Source organism: Antennarius striatus, chromosome 9 (assembly GCF_040054535.1).
Source record: "Antennarius striatus isolate MH-2024 chromosome 9, ASM4005453v1, whole genome shotgun sequence".
NCBI lineage: Eukaryota > Metazoa > Chordata > Actinopteri > Lophiiformes > Antennariidae > Antennarius > Antennarius striatus.
In genome coordinates, this window is record NC_090784.1 from 18832311 (window position 1) to 18858032 (window position 25722).

The 25722-nt window shown below is 42.2% G+C and overlaps 1 protein-coding gene across 2 annotated transcripts in view; it reads right to left on the reverse strand.

The window, feature by feature from the left end:
- Positions 1-15092: 15092 nt before the first annotated feature.
- The window catches only part of LOC137601561 (forkhead box protein O6-like), a 32432-nt gene continuing 21802 nt past the window's right edge, over positions 15093-25722 (reverse strand). The window contains exons 2-3 of one of the 2 annotated variants that reach the window (XR_011037068.1): positions 16262-19209; positions 15093-16004 (exon numbers count right to left, since the gene is read on the reverse strand). Coding sequence is in view for 1 of the 2 variants with exons in the window: in XM_068323798.1 (XP_068179899.1) it covers positions 17479-19209 (1731 nt within the window). In the remaining variant the exon portion in view is untranslated. Of the gene's footprint in view, positions 19210-25722 lie in introns of both variants that reach the window. The other variant, XM_068323798.1, reaches the window with a different exon arrangement.

Below are 25722 nucleotides of genomic sequence, written 5' to 3' on the forward strand. Positions count from 1 at the left end.
CTCCCCCTCCTACACTGCTCACAATAGGAGGTCTGATTTAGGTTCACTTCGGGGCCTTTCAACTTAAAAGGAACAAGATGCCATTGGGGATTCCTGACAGCAGTTTGCTCTGATATAATTTTGTAAATGTGATAATTGTGTGATTGTAAATGTGAGAAAACAGGAGATAAACAAAAAAACAAAATAAAATCCCACGGGATACCATGTTCAAGTCGGAAGTTATATTTATCAGGATTTTTATGACATCCGTATGATGAGTCGAGTTCATCATTAAATACTATGGAAGAAAAAAATGTGTAAAACTGCATCAGAAATAACAACTAGACTGGCTCCTGCGTGTTTTCAAATCTTATTTGTTCAAAATTTCATTATCCTAAGACTGAAGTGATGTTTAATGTGGAACAGTCCAAACTCTGTGGATTAGCACCCCCACTATTATGTATTTGTGAATTTACTAGCGCAGCCAGACTGTTTGACTCATTCATCCATTTAGTCATTCCTGATCCTATTAAGCCCTGTGAATAACATATAACATTACTTTCAGTAATAACCTGATTTATTCTGACATAACCCAATATTTTGTAAGTGATAGTTTGAAGTTAAAATTGCACCCATACCATCGTGCTGAATAGAATAGCTTTATAATAATCAACCGTGCAGGGATATTTTTCTAATAAAAGTGCATTTTGGAAGCTGCATGAAATTTTAGCTAAATAGGTGACATCCTCATCGGGCCAAGATGATGCTCTATCATCATCCAACAAATATGAGAAAAATCATGTAGCAAATATAAAAATGAGCCAGCAAAAAGTTGTCCTTCACTTAGAAAGAAGTTTATGGGCATGGGAAAGAAACACAAACAGAAGAAAATGGTCTATTTTCTGGAATGTACTGCAAAATGTGTATTATTACAAAAAATGCATTCGACTTTAAGCATCAGCCTCCATCCCAAGAACCCATTTTTTGCCATTTCCTTGAGAACAATCAGCTCCCTGTCTCCTTTTCCCTTTACCTCTCATATTCTTTATCCAGCTGGAAGCTCCTGGTGCTGTAGGTTATGGCTTGTCTGATGCTCCCCTGTGGCTCACTCTACCAGGAGAGGAGAGGAGAGGAGAGAACTGATTGGTGAACTGCTCATACCTCATCAATTTGCTTTCAATACTAGAAACATGTGACTAAATCCATGCCACTTCTCTATCATGCATTAACATAAGCAAAAAACAAAAACTTTGTTGTTTGCATTGAAATGGGTTTTCCTCAGATTTCAGTGTGTGAATCCTCTCTGACTTCATCCTTTGCCACAGCTTGGCAAACCATCTCACTACAGCAGCTGAGGACGTTTAGGTAACAAAAACGGACTGAACAAAAAGGAGCCCAGTCATCTTGGAGAAATGAAGACTGAGAAGTGCATCAGGGAGAATAATGGGCTATAGTTATGTACTATAGAGGATTTACTCATAGTGAAATTGGTGATCACAGGAATTAAAGGGCAAACCTATACACCAGCAGTGATTGTTTCCTATGCAGAAAGTCATATGTGAGTTGGACTCAACATGCCTTTTCTTTCTCTCCATCTTTGTTGCTGTACCCCCTGACGAATGACCCTATTCTTTGTTTTGTCCTCCCATCATTCCTCTAATGCACTGATCTATTTCTGTTATAAGAAGATCACAAATAAAGAAATCTGAAGGTCTGCTATGAGAAGAGACCTGGCTCTCTGGGGTAAAAATTTTGTGTGAGTCTGCTGAGGTGGTGTAAACCTCAGGCTGGAGCCCGTTCTTCCTTTCTTTGATGCACCAGGTAGCTGACAGAATAGCTCTGGTGAGCATTTACAGGTACGCTCAAGGCTAGGATTACCGTGGCCTGGGAATTAGGGTGGAAGGTAAAGGTCGTAGGGTTAATCGTGTGTAAGGGTGTGAGTATGTGTAGCTAATGTAAGCGGAGATTACGTGCATTCGCTCCCAAGAATGGAGCTGGCCCAGCAATTGTCAGTTAGGATGCCATTAGCCTATATTAAACAAGTTGGCTGCAGAGATGTTTGTGCACAGCAACATTTGAATTCAGACCAGGCAAGAAGGATAAGCAGTCGAATAATCAGTTGCCAATAAGTCAACAGTTAATACAGATTTTCCAAATTGTTGTATTTCCAAGTGAAACTCAGTTTTCTTTTAAATTAGTTCTTTTTCTCACCGTTTTCATTGACTAAAAGTCAAGTGAAATAACCCAAAATAGAAAATCTGTCTGGTTGGACGACCCACCAATCAAATCATCTTTAGGGACACACCTTGTAATTAAAAGGCATTGCTAAAAGCTCTCATTATAACTGTGGACATTGAGGAAAGTTATTTCCTGTTGTTTGAAGGTTTTACCTGTATGATTATTTTAGTGCTTGTGTCTCTCTTGATTATTTGAGTATTATTGCTGAATCACCATATTTTAGAAATTATTGTAGTGGAATGATCACGTTTTCGCTTAAGTTGTATCATCGCGAAGCAAATGTTGATTACAAAATAAGACGGCTGCACAATAACGTGACAAACGTTTCTCTATAAAACTCCCTTCCAAGGTGGCATTTTGTCTGGGCATGAAATCTTTTGAGAGGATGAGGAGTGACAGGTGATTCAGTCATATTGACTGCCTGGAACCATTTCTATCTGCTCTCATGTCCCCATTATAGACTCAATGAATGAATAAACTCACACTTCTGTCCTATGATGTTGCTACTAGGTAAATTGAAAGCATTCTACTAGCCATTGTGACAACAGTGTCAATGATAGCACCACTTAGAAACATGAGAGCGCCTGGGGTTAGGGAAATCTCTTAAGGAAATCTCAGTACTCATAGAAAAGAAGGGTCAAAGTGAGATACACATTGAAATGAACCATCTGAATCAAGTTTGTGTTGTTCGTCATGAATGTTTCTTTGCTTTACTCTCTCTATTTGAGCACTACAGTCTTTTTTACAGATATGCGTGCAGCCATTTGGACTTTGCTGCACACCAAAGTGAACATCATCTGAAGCATGTGAAGTCTAATGGACTGACAGAGGAGATAGCCTAACGGTGACTTCAGCGGGAGAAACTGATCTAAGTGCAGATGCATTCCTTGTGGCAAAGTCACGGCGTGGGCCCACCATCGCCGCTGATTTGGAGCCAAAACCGTTATGGGCACAGCTGAGCTGCTGTGGCTGGAAGGCAACAGGAGCGCTGATGGTCTCGGAGGCCGGTCGAGGAGAGCTGCAGCTCAGGGCTTCAGTGAGTGGTGAGAAATTAATTAAGACTGAAGCCGCAGCAGGAGGGAGGCAGAAGGATGGAAGGAGAGAAGGGGTATTAGAGAGAGACAGAGAGAGAAAGATAGAGGGAGCCTCTGGGAGTTGGCCTCCTGGAGGATCAAGACTATTATTGCAATCATCAGACTAATTTTACCCTTTCACTCCCTCAATGTATCTTTCCTTCATCTACCTCACCATTTTCTTTCTCTCTTTGATTCCCCCTCTCCTCCCCCCATCCAGGTCTTTCACCTCCCCCCCCCACCTTCCTTCACCTCTATCGTCTTCCTCCCCCCTTCCCACTTTTTTCTGATCATCACAGTGAGGACAGGATGCTAGCTGGCGGGCGCTGTAGAGGAAGAAGAGCAAGCAAGAGCCTAATGAGATGTCTATCGCCTCCGTCTAGACTGGACCGCTCCTCTCCGCAAAGAATCACCACCACCACCACCACAACTACACCGCACTGCACTGTAAAACACACTCCAACATGTCTGCTTGCCTACTGCTACGACTGCTGCTGAGGGAATAGCGAGAGGCATGGTTTGTGTATCTGTGTCGAGAGCAGAGTGTGTATTTTTGAAGGGTATGTGTCCAAGAGACATGTAGGAGCAGCATGTGAAGGTATTGGCATGGCCGTGTGTGTGTGTGTGTGTGTGTGTGTGTGTGTGTGTGTGTGTGTGTGTGTGTGTGTGTGAAGGGTAAACTGCCAGAGCCCCATTTTATAGGGAATTAGTGTGTGTTTGAGTGTGTTGTGCACAGAAATGTCTGAGTGACACTGTGGGCTGCTGTCAGTGCTAGCTCTATAATTCACATGTGTGAGAAAGTGACCCCTGGGCACACAATATTATGGTGGATGCCCTCACACACACCCTTCTCCATTGTAATTGCCTGTTAGGGATCTACTTTCACAGACAGACCCAAAAAAAAGTGCCCTCCAAACACCACCATCGTACATACTTGGGTGGCAGAGGGCCCCTTTTATTTCCTGATAGGCAGGCCTATGGCAGGGCTCCATCATGGGGACCTCTGCTAACACCAGGAGGGCCTCCGTTGTTCCTCTCCACTGGCAAAGTCATCAGCAATACATAGTTATACACAATTCCCAGCATTCATTTCCCCTCCTGACTCCATTAGCTCACTGGGCCACTTCAATGTTGCAGAAATAGAAAATATTCTGCCTTCAAAACCACAAAGAACACTTGACAGATATTAATATCTACTGCCTTGTGCTGGCACACAGCAAGTTTCTCCAACTTATCAATTAATTTACTTAGAATTAGTCCTAAAAACGTATCTTTTTTTTCCAAACATTTTCACATAAATCAGCCAGAGTTGTAAAAATATTTGAACCCGTGAAGTATAGTGACTAAACTTGAACATTTTCTTGAAACAAGGTTCTATAGTTAGAGATAATCCAGCTAAATACCAAATTGCATTTTAGGAACAGCAGGATGACAAAGTGGATAAAAACTTGTGGATTCAAATCCAGTCCTGGAGACATTGGTGAGTCTGTGAGAGTGAAAAATACTACAGCCTTCCCATAAGCCTGCAAATCCAGAGCAGGCATGGAAAATGTATGGATCGATTTGCATTAGTCACACATTACACTATTGCCATCGTGGAAATGGTTTGACAATGTAGAAACACCAATTTGTGTTGGAACACATCCAATACAAAACCACACTATGCTGTGTTTAATTTGTGTTTAAGTTCTGTTTCATTGTCAGACATTTCCTTCAAGACCTATACCTACAAGACGTGATGTAAAGGACTCTGTGTAACCAAGAAAGACTCAACAAATATCTGTTGTTAGTTGTTATTGTGACCTTTAATTAAAAAAAAGAAGAAGGAGATGAAGAAAAGTCCATTAAGGAGCAACTGAGGGAGCAGCTGTTAGCAGCTAGCCTAGCATGTGACAATAAGGTAGTGGACTCCATATCGCCTGACAGCTCTGTTCCTTTGGGGCGTGAGCTGTGAAAAGCAGGATCTTACCCCACTCGAGGCTTTTCTCTTCCTGTCTCTTTGTCTCTTTACATGGGTTTTATAATCAGAGGCTCTTGTGAGGCATCTCTTATGGTAACCTGGTCGCTGCACGCACACACTCTGTTCATTAAAGTGCCACTCTGGAGAGGGCTGAAGAAATGAAGGGGTAACGAGGGAGAGACAAATGAAAGGAAGCAGAGAGAGAGTGAAAGAGAGACGGAGAGCTTGTTAGCAGCCATGCTGAAAGCCTGCTCCAGTTATTCGGTTGAGTGAGAGGCACCGCCTTTAAAAAAAAAAAAAAAAAAAAAGAAACCTCTTCCTCACTGTCTCTGTTTCATGCCCACACCTCCCTCCTGCTCTCTCCTCTCTGAGGCCCATTGGCTCCAGGTGACAGGCTTGCTGACGGTCAAGCAAGACTGCACACTAGGTAACTCACCTTGCTACCACACAAAAGCACACACGTTTATAGTCTACATTTCTCTCACGGAGCCACACACACACACACGGACACACGCGCACGATGGGCTCACACACTGGGCTTTCGACTGCAGGCCTCATTAACTACACCACAGCTGCCCCTGTTTTAGAGACTCTCCTCAGCATGCTGTCTCTCTCTCTGTCCCTCTGTCTCTCTCTCTCAGCGTTGCTCTCTCTCTCTCTCTGCACACATAGTTTCTTGTATCACACACCCAAACACACACACATGCACATGCGCACACACACACGGAATCATAGCCACATATATTGTCCTTCAAGCATTGTATTATTCTGTGCCTTCTTCTCACTTTCTCTCTATGTGTTGTGGTCCCTCATAGAGGCAGGAGACCATTTGTAGACCACATCAGTTTGTTTTAGAGGTTTTCATCCCAAAAAAATAGACCTTGTAAAGGCACCAGTATAACTGTACAGTTCAACCTCTAAACTCTTCAGCATGATGAAACTAATCACAAATGTCAAATAAGGAAAAATATCTCTATCAATCTATCAGAGGTTATTAACAACAATGTTTCTTAATATAATAAAAATGTAAGTGTTCAGCATCACTTTTCCATCACAAACGTACAGTCACCTTCCCTTTAGGGATGTCAAATGTACTGAAATGTACTGAATTGCTGTTACAAAAATGCTGCACATATACCTGTGAAGCTAAAGTCTAGACAGGCATTGCATTGCGTTTCTCCGCTGAAGGACACCCTCCATGTCCCTGCATCACATTTTCTCCTCAGGTAAAGCACCCTGGAGGACATCTTGTTAGAATTACCCTGGTAGAAGGGCATCATAGAGGGCACTTCAGGGGTTTATTGGTATATTCAAACATTTGGCACTAGTGCATTTTCTATATCTATTCTGTGACCAACTTTATACTTGTTCACACCAATGGTAAGTCCATCGTGATGAAGTGAGACACCTTTGCAAATGAAAACTGAATTCAGTTTATACATGTTTACATCCTTTAGAACACAGAGGATTGAGATTTAAATTTCTTTAGGCTCGATATATTTAATTTTGAAAAAACTCAGATCAGCAAGTACAGTTTGACTTCTTATCAAGTCCTTCAAGTTATTGTATGTGATTTAAATTTTAAAGTAAACATATGGTTAATTTCAGAGGGAAAGGAAATATCAGATACATACTGTCATGTTTCAGTGAGGTATGTCACTAACTTGGATTCCTGGGATTCTGGCTGATGCCAACTGACGTCACCATGATCATTATTATTATTACCATTTTTTATTTTTTATTAGAAGGAGATAGATAGATACTTTATTAATCCCGGAGGAAATTGTATATATATCCACTGCTCAGGCATTACATAACGAATACTGGATAATACTGGATAAACTGGATAAACAGTAGTACTAGGAGTAGTGGTCATTCAGTGATTTTATTATAGTGGTTATTATAAATATTAAAAAATCATTCATCTATTAAGATGGTCACTCTTGTTTCTTCTCTCTCCCTCACTCTCTCCCTCTTGCTCTCTATCTCGCTCTCTCTCGTTCTCTTTCTTGCTCTCCCTCTCTCTCTCTCAAAAAAATAGAAAGGTACGAAGGTGATATGAAGTCATGGCATCATTCCTGGCTACTGTCTGACTGTCTTGAGTCTTGGATATTAACACGGTTGCAATTTTCTTTTCTTTTTTTTGTATTGCAAAACAATACATCTTGGAGTGAATCTCAGTACAAAATTAAACCTCTTGCGGCACAAACTGATGGGCAACACAAAACTTTGTAAACAACTTTACAAAAGCTTGGTTCATCTCATTAAAAATTTACATCATCTTCCTGTATGACTGACTTATTAAATCTAACCTAGAGATGCATTTACTGCGTGCGCACATGTCTGTGTGTCTGTCTGCATGTCTGTCCCGGGGGATCCACCATGGCCTTTGCATAAACAACTCTTATCTTCTGCAATCTATTCTGGGGCCTCCAAGCTTCTGCCATCAGCCACAAACTCATTAATTACTCTGTAGTATCAAGTCATAATTAGAGACACCAATCAGGCCCCCGCATTGTTACCCCTCTCTGCCCACCCCTCTGTACTCGGCATCATATGCCATTCGAAAGTAAGCTAAGCTAGTTGCAAGAGTGCTGAGATGAGCTCCCACATGTGTAAGATTAGGCTGCGTACAGTTAGACAGGAGAATGAGAGGAAGGAGGGATTTGTGTGAGGAGGAAATAAAAAGGAAGAAAGGAGGGAAAATTCAGAGGTAGAGAGAGACAGCGGGGTGAAATGCAAATGGGAGGTGAGGCGATGTGAGTGCTCACAAGGAGCATTAATTTGACATTATTTGTGTCATCACTGCTTATACCCCCCCCCCCTCCACACACACACACACACACACACACACACACACACACACACACACACACACACACACACACACACACACACACACACACACCTCTTTTTCTCCCACTCTTGATGAGAGGATCATGGAAGGATGAGGAGAGAAAAGATCGGATTAGATCAGAGTTGCCTGTCTACACGGGGAGAGGGTGAAACAGGGACAAGAGAAGAGAGGTGCTGGAGGTGGGAGGGAGGCTGTTTGGAGTCATTAAGGACAGTGATTGGTTTAATATAGCATAAAGGTGACAGAAGGATTTCCTGATTGGTCATTTTGTTTTTATTAGAATAAGCCTTCCTTATGCTTGTGGACAGTGCTATAAAGTAGCGAGCTCAGCTCATTTCAAGTAGCATGAATACAATACAACACTGACTTAAAAACTTTATGACATTCCATAAACAAGAGACACAGACCATACTGCTCACTGGATTTAGAAAAACATTAACTAGAAAGCACTGAGAGCCCATACCTTTGTCAACACCATTGCCACCAGTCACATGGTGTATCATTGCACCCCATGTCACCATGGTGACTTTGCTTTACTCATTCAGGCTCAAGCCAAATTAAGTAATATACCTCGATCCTAAAAACCTACTCATAGTATTTGCAATCATGTCTTTCTCATCAATAGTTTATAAACTACCAACAAACATAACAGTGAGAGTGAATGGACAAACACAGTATGTTTGTGATACTATAGGGCAGATGCCCAAATGCTTTGGGATGCTATAGGGTCCGACATGCTAGTATTTGCTGTGGTCTGCTCTGATACTGCTGCTGCTGCTCTCGTGCTTATCTCTGGCAAACCAATCTTTGCTGGTGGACAGAAAATACATCACTGTTGTTATGCCACTGCGGTAAAGTCGCTACAGACTCTAAAGTTTAAAACTGTAAAATATAGATCTATCTAACAGTAATAGCCACAATCAGCTTTTTGTAACCATGTTTGGCAAGGGATAAGATGGGATTGATATTTGGTTCTACACTCAAATCACACACTATAGCTTTTATATACAGTAGCGCCTTGACATACAAGTTTAATTTGTTCCATGACTGAGCCCATACATCAAAAAACAAAATTTCAAATTTAAATCAACTAATGTCATTTTAATTTGTTATAGGTCTCGTAAAATACTCCCAGTTGTATATACTCACCACAGATTCTAATTTAAAACCAATGATGTCATGGTTCAAACATGACTTAGAAGCTCCTAGTGAAGCTTCACTGCGTTTTAAAAATGGCCGCTTGATGCTTGAAGTTCAAAGTCAAATTGGCAGCTACGCAATGTGCTAACCTAGCTTCCACTAACTAGCTGGTACTTCACAAGAAAAAAAGCTAATGAGGCAGCTAGGCCTGTTTCCAAGGCCCAAGGCTTGTTGATGGGTATGTCCAACATGGCAAACTCAGAATCGGATTGGTTAAAGGATGGGACAGTCAATGAATGCCCCCATTTATTTATTTACTTACCAACTTACTTACTTTGTCATGGTTCGGTATTTGTCTCATGTTGCTCTGCTGTGCTGGAGACCTGGAGTGTAGCAGGAGGCGGGGCCAAACTGGTGGGCGGAGCCTCATCTCCACACCTGTCCCTCATCTCCACACCCGTGTCTAATCAGGCCGATAAGCCTGCAGCTTTTTAAGACGACTTCTCTTTCGGTTCTGTGCCAGATTGTTTTGTACCTTTATTCAGGGCTCTAGTTTGTCTGACTTCTTGAGTTTTCTTGTGGTTCCTGGATTTTTGGATGATCTGATTAAACTATGAGTGAAAGCTTCTCCCCTGATGTCCTGTATATGGGTCTGAACCCTGCACTGCATGACTTACTTATTTACTTGTTTGTTTGTTTTGTTTGTTCAGATTGGGGTGTTCAGATTGCGCTCTAGTTGCAGTCATGCTAACCTTATGAATCTCACTCATCAGTACCTCCCCCATATACAGTACTGTATTTGAAAAGGAGTTGAATTCACTAGAAATTCTAAAGACCTAAAATTACATTTTTACTGTGCTGGGTAAAATTGTTAATTTATATGAGCTGGGAGAATAGAGAGTCACAACGAAATCCCATAAATAGACTGATGGGAATGAAGAATATAAAATCCATGCAGTTTTAAGGATTGTTTTTAATTTGACAGCATTGTTTCTAACAGCAATTTATTGATTCTTAATAGAGAGGCATACAGTATATCTGACATCTCAAGTCTTTTTTTTCCAAAGTAAATGGATGTTTTGAAAAAAGTTAGAATTTAAGAACTTCACACAGAAACTTGGAGATGGATTAAGGAATAGCCAGTACACCTTAATCCTGAGGCTAAAGTCCATGATGCTATATTGCCTTACAGTATATTTCACCCTGAAGGTAACTCTGGGGCACACATTGTGACTGATTTTTTTGTGAATCCTTTATTGCTCACTGTGGAGAGATCACATCCATCCATTGCAGCCCTGCAGAGGTTTGCAAACACCGATAGACTCCATGGAACATGAATGGATGCAAAGTTGCATTGAGGGACACATCAGTCAGGTGAATGCTTGGGTCTTCATCACTTGCTTTCTGGTTTTAACACTTCTACCCTGCTGCATGGTTTAATTGCTCATCACTGCTGGATTTAATCCAAACCAGTAGATGGATGGATTTCTTAAGAGTCCAGGTGACTACAAAGTACTCTCTAAAAAAATGCTATTGCACTGCCAAATATGACTTCAGGAAAGTCACCAGATCCTGTTTTAGAAGGATTAGAATTGTGTATCACATCATAAGTCATTCTAGATAACGGGCTAGTCTTAGTTTCATATTTAATGTATATTTAAGCTAGAGCTGACAGGATTTTTTAGCTGTATCATTCGAGCACTGATATCACAAAACATATAGACAGAATCTGTTCATGAGAACATTTTATGGATAAGGTATAAAAGTAAAGAAAAGAGAAGTATTACTGCTGCCTGTGGCAAGATCCCCTCGCTCCCCGACAGACTGACAGGTCTTTTAATACATGGACTAACAGGAGACAAGAACTGGATCTGAGTTATTAAAGTTTACTGATGCTGTGAAAGTTTGTTTACAACAATGTGAGGACCATTCAAGCCATGTGGAGTGATGTAAAGACCTCTCTGTGGTGCAGTTTATAGAGTCTTAAAGCTAAATTTTGCCTTGTCACGAGAACAGATATATTATCATATTCAAATAAAATTTATATTGCACCACGATGGCCATAACCTCAACGGTGCTGTTTGTTTTCAGATCCAGATAATACTCCATCATGTCGATTATGACATGGTGTGTTATGACAGATAAATATTTTATGTTGTCACACCTCGTCCTGTTTTTTTAAGAGGTATACAGACATGGACAATTGTGGGACCTTTTTGTGAGTACTCCTTGACATGAGTGCCATTTAATTTTTATTAGTACTTTAAATTATTTGAGAATATATTTATATAGCTTTTATTTTATTGAATTTCTAAAGATATATCTAACATTCTATTGTCTTACTATTGTGCTTCAGCAAGAAATTCTCAGATGCCTTTCTGTCAACTTATTCTAACATTAACTCTGTGCCTCGTTTCAGCCCCAAGGAGAATTTAAAATCTCTTCTTTGACTGCATTCGTAATTGTATTACAGCAAAACCTTTTATAAAAGCTGTACAATACAACATTGGTTTGAGCAAATTCTGGAAATCATACTCTGATGATGATTATTTTCTTAAGAGTATAATCTTGTTTTGACTGTGTGAACTGCGATCTCTTTTACATTCTGTAACAGATCCAGAACAAGTTATACCACTCACATAGAATTTAAGAATAGAGAACGAAAAATCTTCTCTAGGTACTGGTTTAGCAACAGATAAAGACACAAAGATTTATTTCCAACATTTTAATGTTTTGTAGCCTGTTTCGCCTCCTTCTGAGACACAGCATGATGCTGTTACATCTTGTTGCCGATATCTTTTAAAATGCAACATACAACTCTTGAACTGTACAGCAATCCTCTCCTGTTGATCATAAGGTGTACTCTCTGATGATTTAATAATTTACTCTAAGGACAAGTCCTAAAGAACAAAGTACATGCATTGTGGAACTAAACCTTAAAGTCAGTCTTGCAACTTATTATCTATAAATTAGTAAAGCCATTATCTTTTCTTTACATGTGCATTTAATTATTTTTTAATTGGCATTATGTGACTATCTCTTTAAAATCCAGATTTTAGATTTACAGTAATCCCTTCACCTCATCGTGGATTTTTAGTTGGTAGTCGCGTGTACCGTACGTACATTTTATTGGCTGACTGCATTTGGAAGTGCGCTACGTTCCGTGAGTCTCGGAATGCAGCTGACTTCCGTGAGACACAAAAGTGCTTTAAACAGTCTATAAGAGTGTGGGAAAAGGTAATAGAGATAGAAGGTGGTTTAATATCAGTATGGGGAGGGTTCATCAACTTTTAAATTACGGTAAAAATTAAAATAAATAGTTTGTCACAATATTGCAGAATTTTGTGTTTGCGGGTGGTTCCTGGAACGCATTAACCGCGGGTAACGAGGGATGACTGTATTACATTTAACTCAGAACTGAATTAATCATTTCTATGAACAGCTGAATTTTGGAGATGTAACACTGTTGTGCCGTGCTTGGCCAGAAAGTGAGAACTGCAGATTCCTCATAAGTATTCAAGGACATCAGAGCCCTGGAGCCTTGCTCGGGTGGGTCTGTCTGTTAGCAGTTAGCAGCGTCCCTAGCCAGCCTTTAGCTCCAAGGGCGGTCTCTACAACGATATCACTATGCCAAGTAAGCAAGGACCTGCTCCCTGGTGCTTGAGTGGATGAATAATGACACAGTAACACAGCTTCTCTGTCTCTCTCTCTCACTGATAATGAGGAACAGAAGTGCAGACCCTCCCTGAGGCGCAGCACCTGGACTGGTCTACCTTTTCGTCTACCTCAAACCCCATCTCTCAAAGGAGATAAGCAGGCAAGAGTTAGACACAGCCATATGTCAGGATCTCAGTCTCAGTTACACTCAATCACACTCAGTTTGGTTTAATTATGAAACATCTTACCAAGTTATTGGACCATGCATGAGCCCAACAGACCAGTAAAAATGTCTACAGTCATGTTTTATAATTGTTTGTTCTCACTGTAGGCGTCTTTAGTTTTAAGTGCATGCTGTCTAGCCGACCCCCACCCAACCCTCCCTTGTTTTCTTTCCATCTATCCATTGCTTCTCTGCAAAGCGGCTTTCCCACGTAGAGTCAAGGAAAAATGTACATCTAAGAGAGAAGTATCTGTTTGATGGTGAGAATCGGTGTGTTGTTTCCTAACTGCACTGAATGTTTGTGGAAATGTGTGAAGTTAAGTTATTTTCAAAAGTATGTGCGTGCGTGTTTGTGCAAATGGCTCAGTGAGAAGAGAGACGGAGGCTACCCCCGAGGCCTGGCAGTATGCCGCCATAGTGATGCGCACTACTCTTGTGAATATATCTCCATAGGGATTGGGACAGCTGTGACCAACCTATGCTGCTTCATGAGCCACATCAGACCGTGTGATATGCACATGTATACATACCTCTTAGCACAGATTGAAATCGGTCTCTCTCTGAAATAGATGACACACAAACACTCACACACAAAGTCACGCTTTTCATTCTCTCTCTCACACTGTTTCTACCACACGTGATATTCCCGACATATGGTTGGTACAATGCTTTCCCATTTTTCATTCATACAGGCAATTTTTCCTGCCTCCCACGCAGTAACTTGGTGTCCTGATCAAATGCGATTGCCAAGGAAGGGTTGTCTGCCTGTGTGGAAGGAGTTCCATTTTAATTGCAAGGAAAAGGTCACTTTGTTGAGTTTTCATGGGGAAAAAAATGAAACAAGTCTACCTTTATACAGTGATACCTCTACTTACGAATGTCTCTACTTACAAAATGTTCTACTTACGAAATTTCTCAGCAGCAAAATATTACCTCTACTTATGAAAGAAATTTCAACTTACGTAATGTAAAAACAGTATCGGCTGATAGTCGAATAAAAACACAGTATCGGCTGATACTCAAATCTCCCACAGGTTCCTGAACGCAACATTCTCATAGCTGCTCTGCCATTGGCTATTACCTATTACGTATCTTCCTGGCATCCCATTGGCTAAGAGGGATGCCACTCCACCTCTGTGTGGAGCTAGAACGGTGCTTATGTAATGTCTCGGCATTCGGCACTCGACCTGTGAGGTGTTCTGATAGTTTTGCGCAAATATAATAACTTTTTCACTACGTATTCACTATGGACCCCAAGAAAGTGACGGAGAAAAGAGGAAAAGAAAAGATGAAGAAAAGAGTTTTTTTGTCCATACAAACAAAGCAAGAGATAATAGAGCATGAGAAAGGGATGCGTTTGGTTGATCTCGCCAAAGAATATGGCCAAAAATCCACAATTGACACGTTATTAAAACAAAAGGAAGTTTAAGGAGTTTAAGGCATCCCGTGGGTGGTTGAAGAAGTTCAAAAGGACTGGAATTCACTCTTGTTCGGCACCGTGAGATAGGAGCGCATGAACCAAAGAGGGCAAAAAACAATGGGAACAGATGTTAAAAGGTAAATGACCATCATTATTATTCTTTATTCTATTCTTTGTTTTTACGTTATGCACAACTCTCATTTATTGTGTAATAATCTAATCGTAACATGTATTTGTTACATGTTGGATGCATTTTTATGCTTTATAAAATATTTATGTCGGAATTTTTGTGGGCTTGGAACGGATTGGGGCATTTGCATGGAAAACGCGTCTCTACTTACGTAATTTTCTACTTACGTAATTTCTTCCGGAACCAATTAATTTCGTAAGTAGAGGTACCACTGTAGTAGTATTCACACAACTGCAATGACAGAGATGCACTTTCTTTTAACTTAATTTATTTAACAGTCACCAGATGATGAGATACATTCTCTTAGAAAAGAAATGGACAACAAAACTGTTAATATTATTTTGAGATTTTAAAAACTATTATACAATATTCTTAATATATAGTTTTTGTACAAAATAAAAGTCGATAAAAGGGGCAAAGGGAAAATGACATCTTAAAAAACAGAGAAAAAAAGAGGAAGGGGAAAGGAGTTTACTCCAACAACTACCACATTTAGGAGTGAGAAAGACAGATCTCTTTCATAAATAAATATTGTAAAATTAGACATCATATATAACTTTCTATCCAATAGCAGGGCACTGCTTAATGTTTGAAACGTAAATTATAAGATTACTGCCTTGTGAGGCCCGTTTGCTTAAAAAATCCACGCATTTTCCACAAAGATCAACTAGAATCAGCGTGGCTAAAGGCCCTGAAATAAAAATATTTACCTTAATAGCAGGTCTGATAGTCTGTGCCATGCTTGACCTTTGGCTGCAATAATAACCCAAATTCTCACCCTCACCCCTCCTTTGTGTGCCGTACATGGTATAAACCAGGCAAAATCTCTTTGAGAGCGCTATAGAATGGGGGTGTCCTCTTTTTTTCTCTCCTCAAGGCCAGTGAGACACAAGCGTCAGCCTTCCCCACTCACAAACACAGAGACAGTTGAGTAGAGCACATGTGGGAGGGGTGCACACGGTATTGGAACATAGGAAGGTCATATCATACAGCACAACCAACATAATTTCACCATTAAATTCCATCCTTGCAATATGGATGATTCAGTGCTGTCCTTGTTGGTCCTTAGAATTTCAACAATACAACAACAACTACAAGACAACATAAAAAACACACAAAAAGTGGCTGTGTGGATGCGTGGATGGCTGTGAGGAGTCACACCCCGTGTTTGACATAGACTCGTGCCACCGAAATTGGCTGATTGTTTTCTCCTTTAATCTCTCCTTTTGCACCTATTTGAGAATTTGAGGCTCGGGGTATTTAAGCACTGAAAAAATGAGAAAAGAAAACAGAAAATGGACATGATTTACAATACGAACACCCTACCTGTTTTCAGAAATACACACCCAAAGAGCATGAAAACTGAGGCACACAATTCATCCCACTGTAACAACAGACTGTTCTATCTTTGTCTCCACATTTTCCTTTTTGTACCCTCTGTAAGCAAGCAAGGGGACAGTGACAGTGGCCTCTCTCGGAGCAGACAGAGTGACTTGGCGTTAATCACAGTTTTGTCTCACTTACTTGGCACATTACGTTGGTGAGGACAGTGTGGCTCAGATGGCTGGGGTGAGGGAAGGGAGGACATTGCGCTACATTCTCAATAATGGTGCATCACTGCCGCATCACTTTGGAGATTAAAAGCAAGATGCTGAATTTCAATCAAGCCACATTAATGGCTCAGTGTGAGGAATGGTCACTTTGTCTCCACTGGCAGGCGGAGAGAGAAAGAGATAGAGAGAGAAGGTGGGGAAGAGAAACAGCCATGAGAACCCCAGGTGAGACAAGGTGATGTGACATTAATTCACCAAATTGCTTGCTAGCCACTAATGATAGAATCCATTTGACGATGTAGTGACAATATTCTCTAATCAATGGCAAAAGGGCATTAAAAGAATATTATATCCAAGAGAAAAGTCAAAGCACCAAGGACTAAATGCATTAAGCTGTGAATAACAGAACTGCTGATGTAAGATAATTAATTGGAGCTGATGGGAATCTGAATGTCTTTATCATTAAAACTGCTTGTAGCTCAGAGCTCTATTTAAATATATTGTAGAATTTCATCCAAAGCAGTGTCAAATTTGGGTTGAATTTAATTATATTATATTTTCATTTTAAACAAGATGAGCAAAAGGCCATATCTGATTTTGAGCTAACATCAAATTTAAAAAGGATTTTTTTTTATCCACATAGAAGGATTTTTTGCAAAAATAATATGCTGTCCCCAACATTAATAATGACAGCAAATAGGAAAAGTAGTGTAATTTTAATTCAATGCCAAAATTTGACACTTTATCAACGAAGCTTTTAATTTCCTCATTTGTTGCCGTCAAAAACTGCAGCCACATTACGAAACATGCCAAGCTCTGCTTGAGCTGCTCTGTGACTGAGTGACACTGCAAGATGTGACCCACTTGCAATAAAGTGCATTAACAGTTCAGTTCTTATGGTAGACGAGAAGTGATGTTGAGCAAGCACAGTTGAGAGATTGTCATCACAGTATAGTTGATATGAAGAAAAACCTAATGTGACATAATGTAGATCTCTCTGGGGTGGTGGGGGGATAAAGGTGGGGGGTCAGAAAGACGATAGGGTGACACAAGAATTGTTGAGACAACAAAGAGAAATGGGAGTGTTGGTCCTGTAGTCTCTGTGTCAAGTCAAGAATGTCTCATTCAAGCACAGTGCTTCATGGGTAGGGCAGTTTTTTTCAAAAGGTACGATGTGCTGTCCCATTATCAGCCAGGCACCCAGCTCTGGTTGCTATGGGTCTGCTGGGGACCGGCCAGACCACCCATTCCCATCCCCATGCCCATGGTCACACCCATGCCCATACCCATGCCGATGCCCACTCCCTGGGCTAAGGAACAGTCAAAGTTGAAGTCCATCTCCTCACCAGAGTCCATAATGTCATGGAGGAGGATGGACTCAACATCACAATCCAAACTACCATGGAACATGTCAATGTCCAAGTCCGCTGGTAATCTCTCATGGGGGTGAGGTTGGTGATAGCCATGGTAGTTGCTACCAACACTACCATTCCCCATCCCTTGGCCATGGTGGTATGGTCCATTAGTCATGCCTTGGTGTTGTGGGTCTGGGTAATGGTTGTGACGAGGGTGTGGTGCAGCGGCCACATGGCAAGAGTCCTGGGGCATGCCAAGCATACCTGCTGGGTTTGGGGGGAGAGTGGTGGAGGCTGGGAGATGAGCATGTGATGGTGGGCTGTACAGGTAGGGTGTTTTGTGGTTGTAGGGTTGCAGCTGATTGCTGTTGCTGTGTGGGGTCAGGGCCACAGCCCGGGGTGATGTGTGGTTATGACTCTGACTGAGGTTGTGGCCGTTGTGAGAGAGGCTGTGAGGTGAGCTGTGGTTGTGATTGGTTATGTTGTTGTGACTATGAGTATGATTGTGAGTTCTGTTATGGCTATGAGGCGAACTGTGACTCAGATGTCCATTGTGGCTGTGGTTGTGATTGTGACCATTGCGGTGGCCAGGGTGGTGGCTGTGATGGTTGGAGCCAACTCCGTTGCTAGCCTGACACATCATAGGATGGCTTTCTCTCTCCTGGCCTAGTATCATGTCTTTGGAACAGTACTGCTGTCCAGCTGGACCACCTGTTAGCAAACTCTGGAGAGCATTGGTGCTGGAATATGCCCGCATTGTTCCAGAAAAACTGGCTGGCTTGTTCTCCTGAATGGTCTGCATGGGTGAATGGTGACACAACATCCCCATGCCTGTTGCACCAAAGACACCTGCACCATAGAGGCTCTGACCCTTCACTCCAGAACTGTAATGATAGACGGGGGTTTGCTGCTTATGTCTGCTGCTGACAGCCGGATGCTGCTGATGTTGCTGCTGAGATGGATGATGGTGATGATAACTATCCTCTATCAGTTGCTCATCCAGACTGATGGCTCCTGTTAGGTTAGCCAGCTGAGGCAGCTGCTCCAAGGGAGGACAGCGATTCCCTGCCCCCATGGATGGAGAGCGGGCACTGGTCGGTGATGGATAGAGGTGGGGGGAGGTGGAACAGGACAGACCACTTTCCTCTGGTTCCTCTTGCTCACCTTCTGCGAGGATAGGCGACAGACGTCCACTCAAGGTAGAAGCAGAAGAACTAGCTCTGGAATGGAGGTCTGTCCAAGCATCAAACTCTCCCTCTGTACCAGACACACCTCCAGACCCTGGTAGGCCTTTCTGTGGGGGACTGCAATGGTCAGGAGAGCCCTGAAGTCCCACTGCGGCAGATCTTGCTCCTATCCCAGGGCGACCAACTCTCTTCCCTCTGATGCGGCCTTTACTTTTCAGGTATTTGGTGCTGTTGTCCATGGAGACTGCTCGCCGACGGGGAGCCTTGCCCATTTTCCCTCCGTCTGGGTTCAGCATCCACCAAGAACTCTTCCCTGTCCCCTCATTCTGCACCCTGATGAAACGTGTGTGGAGGGAGAGGTTGTGCCGGATGGAGTTCTGTGGGGAGACAAGAGACACACAACAGGCGATGAAGTTAAATTGACGACACAATAAATATAATTTTTACACAACTTCCAGATGAAAATAAAAATCATTGAAATCCAAGGTTATAATCAAATGCAATGCAATCAAACAAAAATTGCAATATCAATGTCAAAACTGCACCATAGTACGCCCTCGTTCCTCGTAGGTAATGTGTTCTAGGAACCACACGCGATTAACAAATTCCTCAATAGATCATCGAACTATTTATCTTATTATTTACAGTAATTTAAACGTTTATGAACCCTCCCCATATTGATATTGAACCAACGTATCTGTATTACCTTTTCCCACACACTTATCGACTGTTTAAAGCATTTTTGTGTCTCACATAAGTCCGAGACTCACCGAACTTAATGCACTTCCGGATGCCGCCAGCCAATACGACGAGCTTACGGTATCATGTGACTAACTTCCAAAAATCCGCGATGAGGTGAAGTCACGAGCATTGATGTGTACGAATGCGCAAGGGTGCACTGTATTTGTAGTCATATAAAATATATACCAAATTGTCAGGTTGAGTCTGTGTCTATTATTAGATATACAAAACTTAAAAGTAGTACATACACCCCTAAACACAAACTCTATATAATCACTGGAAACTGAAGTGAGAAGACTTTCTCTCCATCAACTACAGTTGATGGAGAGAAAGACCCTGCAAGCTTCAACTACTCTGAAAACACCTGAGACTCGGGTTTGAGAGACTCTTCTTATATTCATCAATCCTCCCACTTTCAATTTGATCAATTTGTCTGTCCTTCTCTACCAACTCCTTTCAGCCAGGCTGATGTAAGCTGCTGTTGTTGGACGGAGTGTATGTTTGAAGTTGGTGCCAGTCTGGCTTAGTTCCAGTCCTGTCTGTTTTGCTCTCGTAGCTTGAATAGGGGGTATGTATGACAAGATTGAGCCAGGAGCAAGGAAGGCTAATGGATGTATCCCACCCTCCGACATCTACCTTCACCGCCTATCTCCCTCTCCATGCCTTGTTCTGTCTTTATCACAATCTCCACTTTAGTCACAATTTGTGCCGCGAATTTGTTTTTGTTGATTCACACGGTTCTTCACAAATAAGAAATATTTTTCAGTCCTGCATTCAATCTTCTTGCCTTCAAATATACGGCACACCACAAATTACTTCCCCATTATCCTCTGCAGTCACTGACTCTGTAATTCTTAGGTTATAGTTTTTATAATGTTTTGTATCATTTACATCTCAAGGGCTGCTGAAAGCTGAGCTTTTCTGATGTACAAGATCTGATGTGTGAGTCTGTTTTTGCACTGCTACTTTGCTGTGCGTGAGGCATTTTGATGCTCAAGCAGAAAAACATAAAATCAAAAGCACCTCCTGTGGTTAAGGAATATACTGGTACAATAGATTGTTTCAGATTGAGGGGTGCTCACACTTCCACCGTCTCCATTACATTGCAGATTATTTGTATTCACACTGAACTGCACGGCAGAGAAACAAATCAAATTGCGGCGAGAATACATAAATTGAAGGCAAACTGAATTCAGGTGATCTGTGAATGCCTCCTTGGGTTATCTCGCTGTGACACCTCCGGCATTGGGTAGCCATGGCAACCGGGTAAACGTGCAACAGCAGAACTATATCATATTGTGGTGAGAGTCAAGAGAGTGAGAGAGAAAGAGAGAGAGAGAAATGGAGGGAGAGTGGGGGATGGGGAAAAGGATGCAATAGGAGGCGGTTGTTTGATGCTGTTGCTCCAACACTAAACAGCCTTTCATCTCTGCGGTGCAGGTCTGCAGGGGATGCCCGCTCCCTACTTCTGACAGCTTCTCTACGCACCATGCCAACTCTGTGTCTCACCCTGGCTAGATCATCCACCTATCATATCACTCAATCCCTAACAAGTCCTGTTCACGTCTGAATTAAAGCATATGTAAGCTTCCATGCCATTCCACTATGGCCAGTGGAAAATGGGACATCTTTCAGAGAGCTGATCCACTTCATGTTGCAACTCTGGGTGACCTGTCTGATTTAAATTGCGATTTATCCCTGTATGAGGGAAGAGCAGCCCCATTGAACTTGTAGGGATTTGTCATCATCCCAAACCCTCTTTATCTGATGAATCCACCTGCTAGAGAGATTTGAGAGATTTCAGACAGAGGACAGCCATAGCACCATCATCACTCACTGCTAGCTTTCTGTTGCGCAGTTTTCCAACATATATATATTTCTGTCGTCCTGCTTGTGTGCGTCTGCATGTGCTTTAGAAACCAGGAATAACTCAGGTTTCAGGTGGTTTCACTGTGGGTGTGGTTTTGTCCACCTCCTGTTCCCTGACTCTGACTCAGGGGCAATTTGGCCAGCCTTTGGCCCTCACGCCCCTGAAACAAGCAGTCACTGCTAATCCCCTTCCATCCCCGAGTAATCCCAGACAATCCTGGGCTAATCCCAAGTTGATTCGGGGGCACTCCCAGCTGGGTGTCTCACATAAAGCCATGCCAGGTCACCGTGGACACAGCAGGCAGTCCAGATATGCTATGATCCAATAGTAATACATCATAAAAGAATTCTGGGATATGTGAAACAGGGCAAATATAAAATTCTTACAGAATGTACTGTTAAAATATTCCTAATGGTTTTACATGTGCATTTTAGAAAATGATTTCTGAGGCAGTGATCTGATATTAAGCAGTCCTTGATGCCTCCATCAAATCAACCTCCTTTACTCAGTTCTGTCCTTGAGGGCTGGCTTTACCACATTTTTAGCCCTAGGGGTTGAGTAGAATAAAATTGAAAACTTTATTATGTATTAAATATTCATAAAATGGAAATTCTTTTTCAGCCCCCTGGCTTGTTGAGGTAGACGTATGAAGTTCGCTGAAACATACAATGACAGAGAGGAACACACATCACAGGACTGGGTCCAGGAAGCTGCTTCCTATTCAAATCATACCCCTTTAATACAATAGGCCTTGTGGAAAAGCTTCTAAATAATGAATGCACCAATGGCTGGTCTTATGCAGAGATGCAATGCCTGCCTGGCCTCATAATGCTAACACGAACAGACGGAGTCATAAGTGGTGGTGCGACTCCTTTGTTATGTTATCAGGTACATCCACTCTTGTCTGCACTCTACAAGCACAACAAAAGACTGAGAGGGGTTAATTTGGCTATAACATATAAGAGGATAAAGCTTACTACTTTATGCACCAATCAAAGTCAATTAAGGTGAACAGGGTTCTCTTGGTTGCAAGATAATAATCAGCTTGGTTTCACCTCTTATTAAGGTAGAAAAATCCAGTTAGCTGATAGACAACAGATACCAGTAATTTCTCTTTGTCATCAGATTAAAACCTTGGACTCTGTTTAAATCAAGTGACATGTTGACCCTGTTTACAAATGGCGGACTAAGCACGGAAACCCTTTTAAGGACCATTCAGATCACCCTTGAGAATCTTACGAAATCAGTCATTTCATTCAGGCACTGAAGAAGTCTGTTTCGTGTCAAATCAAAGACATTTAATGGCTGCCAATGCCAAGGCTTAGTCCACATCAAGGTCTGACTAACATCACAATCTCCTTGTATTATGAGGCCAATATCAGTGCTCGATAAACCATATCCCTAACGTTCTCACCACTATATCTACCCACTACGGGCTTATGAGTTCAATGATGCTCAAATTGGCCTAGTGCCCAAAACATCCCAAGATGTCATTCACATATTAGCATGGGGAGGAGATAGTAGTGTGGAGGTAGGGGTTGTTTTTTTGGACCCTTTAGTTCATGGGATACCCTTACTCAGTGACATGGAAGCAGCTGTGCTGGGGGTTATAGCAGGAGATGGGATGGCTTGGGGTTAAGGGGCGGGACTTGAGAGGTACCGCAAGGGGCCCCTCCAAGCCACACAAAGAGGTGCCCTCAAAATGCCCCCTATTCACCCCATCCTCCTCCCTTAGTCTTCCATCAGAACCCACTCAGGGTTCTTTTTTTTCTTTTTTTTTCCCGCTCACACACCCACACACAAGCTCACACACAGAGGGGTAAGGAAACAGGTCAAACGGTTTACGGGACGCATCTTGTGGTGAATGTGCACTCATTCAAACAGAAGTGAGTGAGGAACTAAGGATTGCGAGTGGGGTCTGGGAACCAGCAAAAAGAAACCACTCACCCGATTCAAACAACCTCAAGGGTGAAGCAGCATGGTGCGCTTGCCCAGCTAAGAACACAGCAGCTGTTCTTAAAGTGGCACCGGGTAAAGCCGTTTGCCACACTCGACTGGTATTACCAAACCATTAAATGCAGAATGGAACCATTATGCATTGTCAAAGGGTACCCCTCTATGGAACGCATTCATTTGATAAGCCTAAATCAAAGGGGAGTAACAGAAGCACTAACTGTGTTTATTGTGATGCTGTTTTTGCCCGTGTAGAAGGCAGGAGGGATCAGGGGGAGGGGAGGTTTCAACACAAGCAGTTTTGTTCAGCACAGGAATGAGTTTTGTCAGCTAAGCCTGTCTCCAGGCTATTGGTGGAAATTAGCGCCGGCTAAATATTCGCTTTCCATGATTGATGTCACGGCTCGCGTTGTCCCTTTGAAGGGAAATAAAGAATTTAGAGCAATGTGGATTAATAGGGACAGGGTAGGGGGATTTTTATGTGTCTGAGGGGGACTTGAAGAGGGACTGAAGGGGCCTAATGGTTGCAAAGATATGACACAATGGAGCTGGGATGATATGGTGTATCAGAGAGTGAGAGAAGACAAGTGAGACTATGACAGTGAGTACGAAAAAGAAAATTGGAAATATTTGTGAGTGTATGTGTGTAGGAGAGACCAGGAGAGAACGAGAGAGATTTAGCTATTTGCCTGAGAAGCCCACAGTCAGATGATTAAAATCCCTTTAGGAGGCTTCTTTAAGAGAGACAGATGGGCACCCAGGCCTGTTTTTGGAATGCAATCAAATTGAAAAGATTAAAAAGGAGTCTCTTTTATTAGGAGGTGAAAAACAGTTACTTCTCTGCCACATGCCATCATCGCCTCCACAGCATTGGTCACGACTGCATTGGCATGCAATGCACATCGCAGCCCTTGTTGGGAAAGAAACCTGGGATTAGGAATTGCATTTATCTCAGTGTATGACTATGAGCTCTATGTGGACTAACAGAATATGCAAATTCTTGATGATTAAATGTGATTTATTTGAGGGGGAAAAAAGCAAGGATCTAAGGATTTCATTTCATATGGGTTCATTACAGAAAAGGTTTAAATGGGACTGAGTAACTCCAGAACTTCACACCAATGGCTGTCCTATTAAGAACAGAACTTTCACTTAATCTCAATACCAAATCTGAACAGGTGCAATTCAAACGTGCATTCCCATGGCTGCCATTGCACTTGAATAGACCGAGTTTGCACAGTAGAGTGATTCGAGGACTGTGAAAGGTGCTCTGTATCCGACCCTATTATTCCACAACACTGCAGGAGTACCATTTATAAAAAGGCTTAAAATGGAAAGTAAGTGCGTAGTAGTGTCTCTATAGCCTAAGATGAGAAAGTGCTGTGGAGAGGACTGCAATGGAGTTGGGAGGGGATTCCTGCCTGATTGTGCACTAATTGCATCCAGTGACTGGCGACTCATCAGCCGTGCCCACCCTGGCGCCAGGGGAAGAGTTGGCATCGGGGTTTGGGATATAGAAGGGTTGCCGCAGCCTCGGTGGGTAAAAATAGAAACTGACAGATTAGCGGAGCATCTGAGACCCGGATAGGGGTTCGGAAAAACCACCCGCCTGTTGCCAGGGACAGCTGAGTGTTTCCGGTGGGCACAAGAGGCACACAATATGGGCAACATGCCTGACACCCACGCACAAAGCGGGGCTGCCTCAAGAATGGGTATATGTGAACATTAATTACAGCATGTCACGATACAGCACGGGTGTGGTTTTTCCACTGGGACCTGCAAGGTAGGCAGAGCTCATGCCCACCCACAGAGAATTCACACAACAGGTGTTTGGGCTGGGCCACCTGTGGGGCCGGCCGCCTGCTCGCACTTCACACCTCGTCTAGGGAGCAAACTAACATTTTCCACTGGGCTTGCCATGCTTTTGTTAAAGACCAACACGTTTCTGGAGAGGCTTTTACAGCTCTTTTTATAAGATCGGCAAGATATAAGTGCGTGCAAAAACTTGCACGAGTCAATCTGCATTTATGTGCGTGCCTGTGTGTCTCTATTTGTATATCAGTCCATTTAATAGGCAACAGGCACAGTGTGGATTTGATTATATTGAAACCTCCCTCTGCTCTATTCAAAGAAACTGTCAGCGAACAATGGAATCAATGCAGGCCCGGCCTTTTTTCACTCTGCCTCCACATAATCTCATTCATAACAATGAGAATCTCATTTCCCACATTCTAAAGGTCACTGCACACCTCTGATCACACTTTAATAAACATCATTCTCAGCATTTAATTTAATTTCAGCACAGAAGGAAAGTCACAGGCAGCCA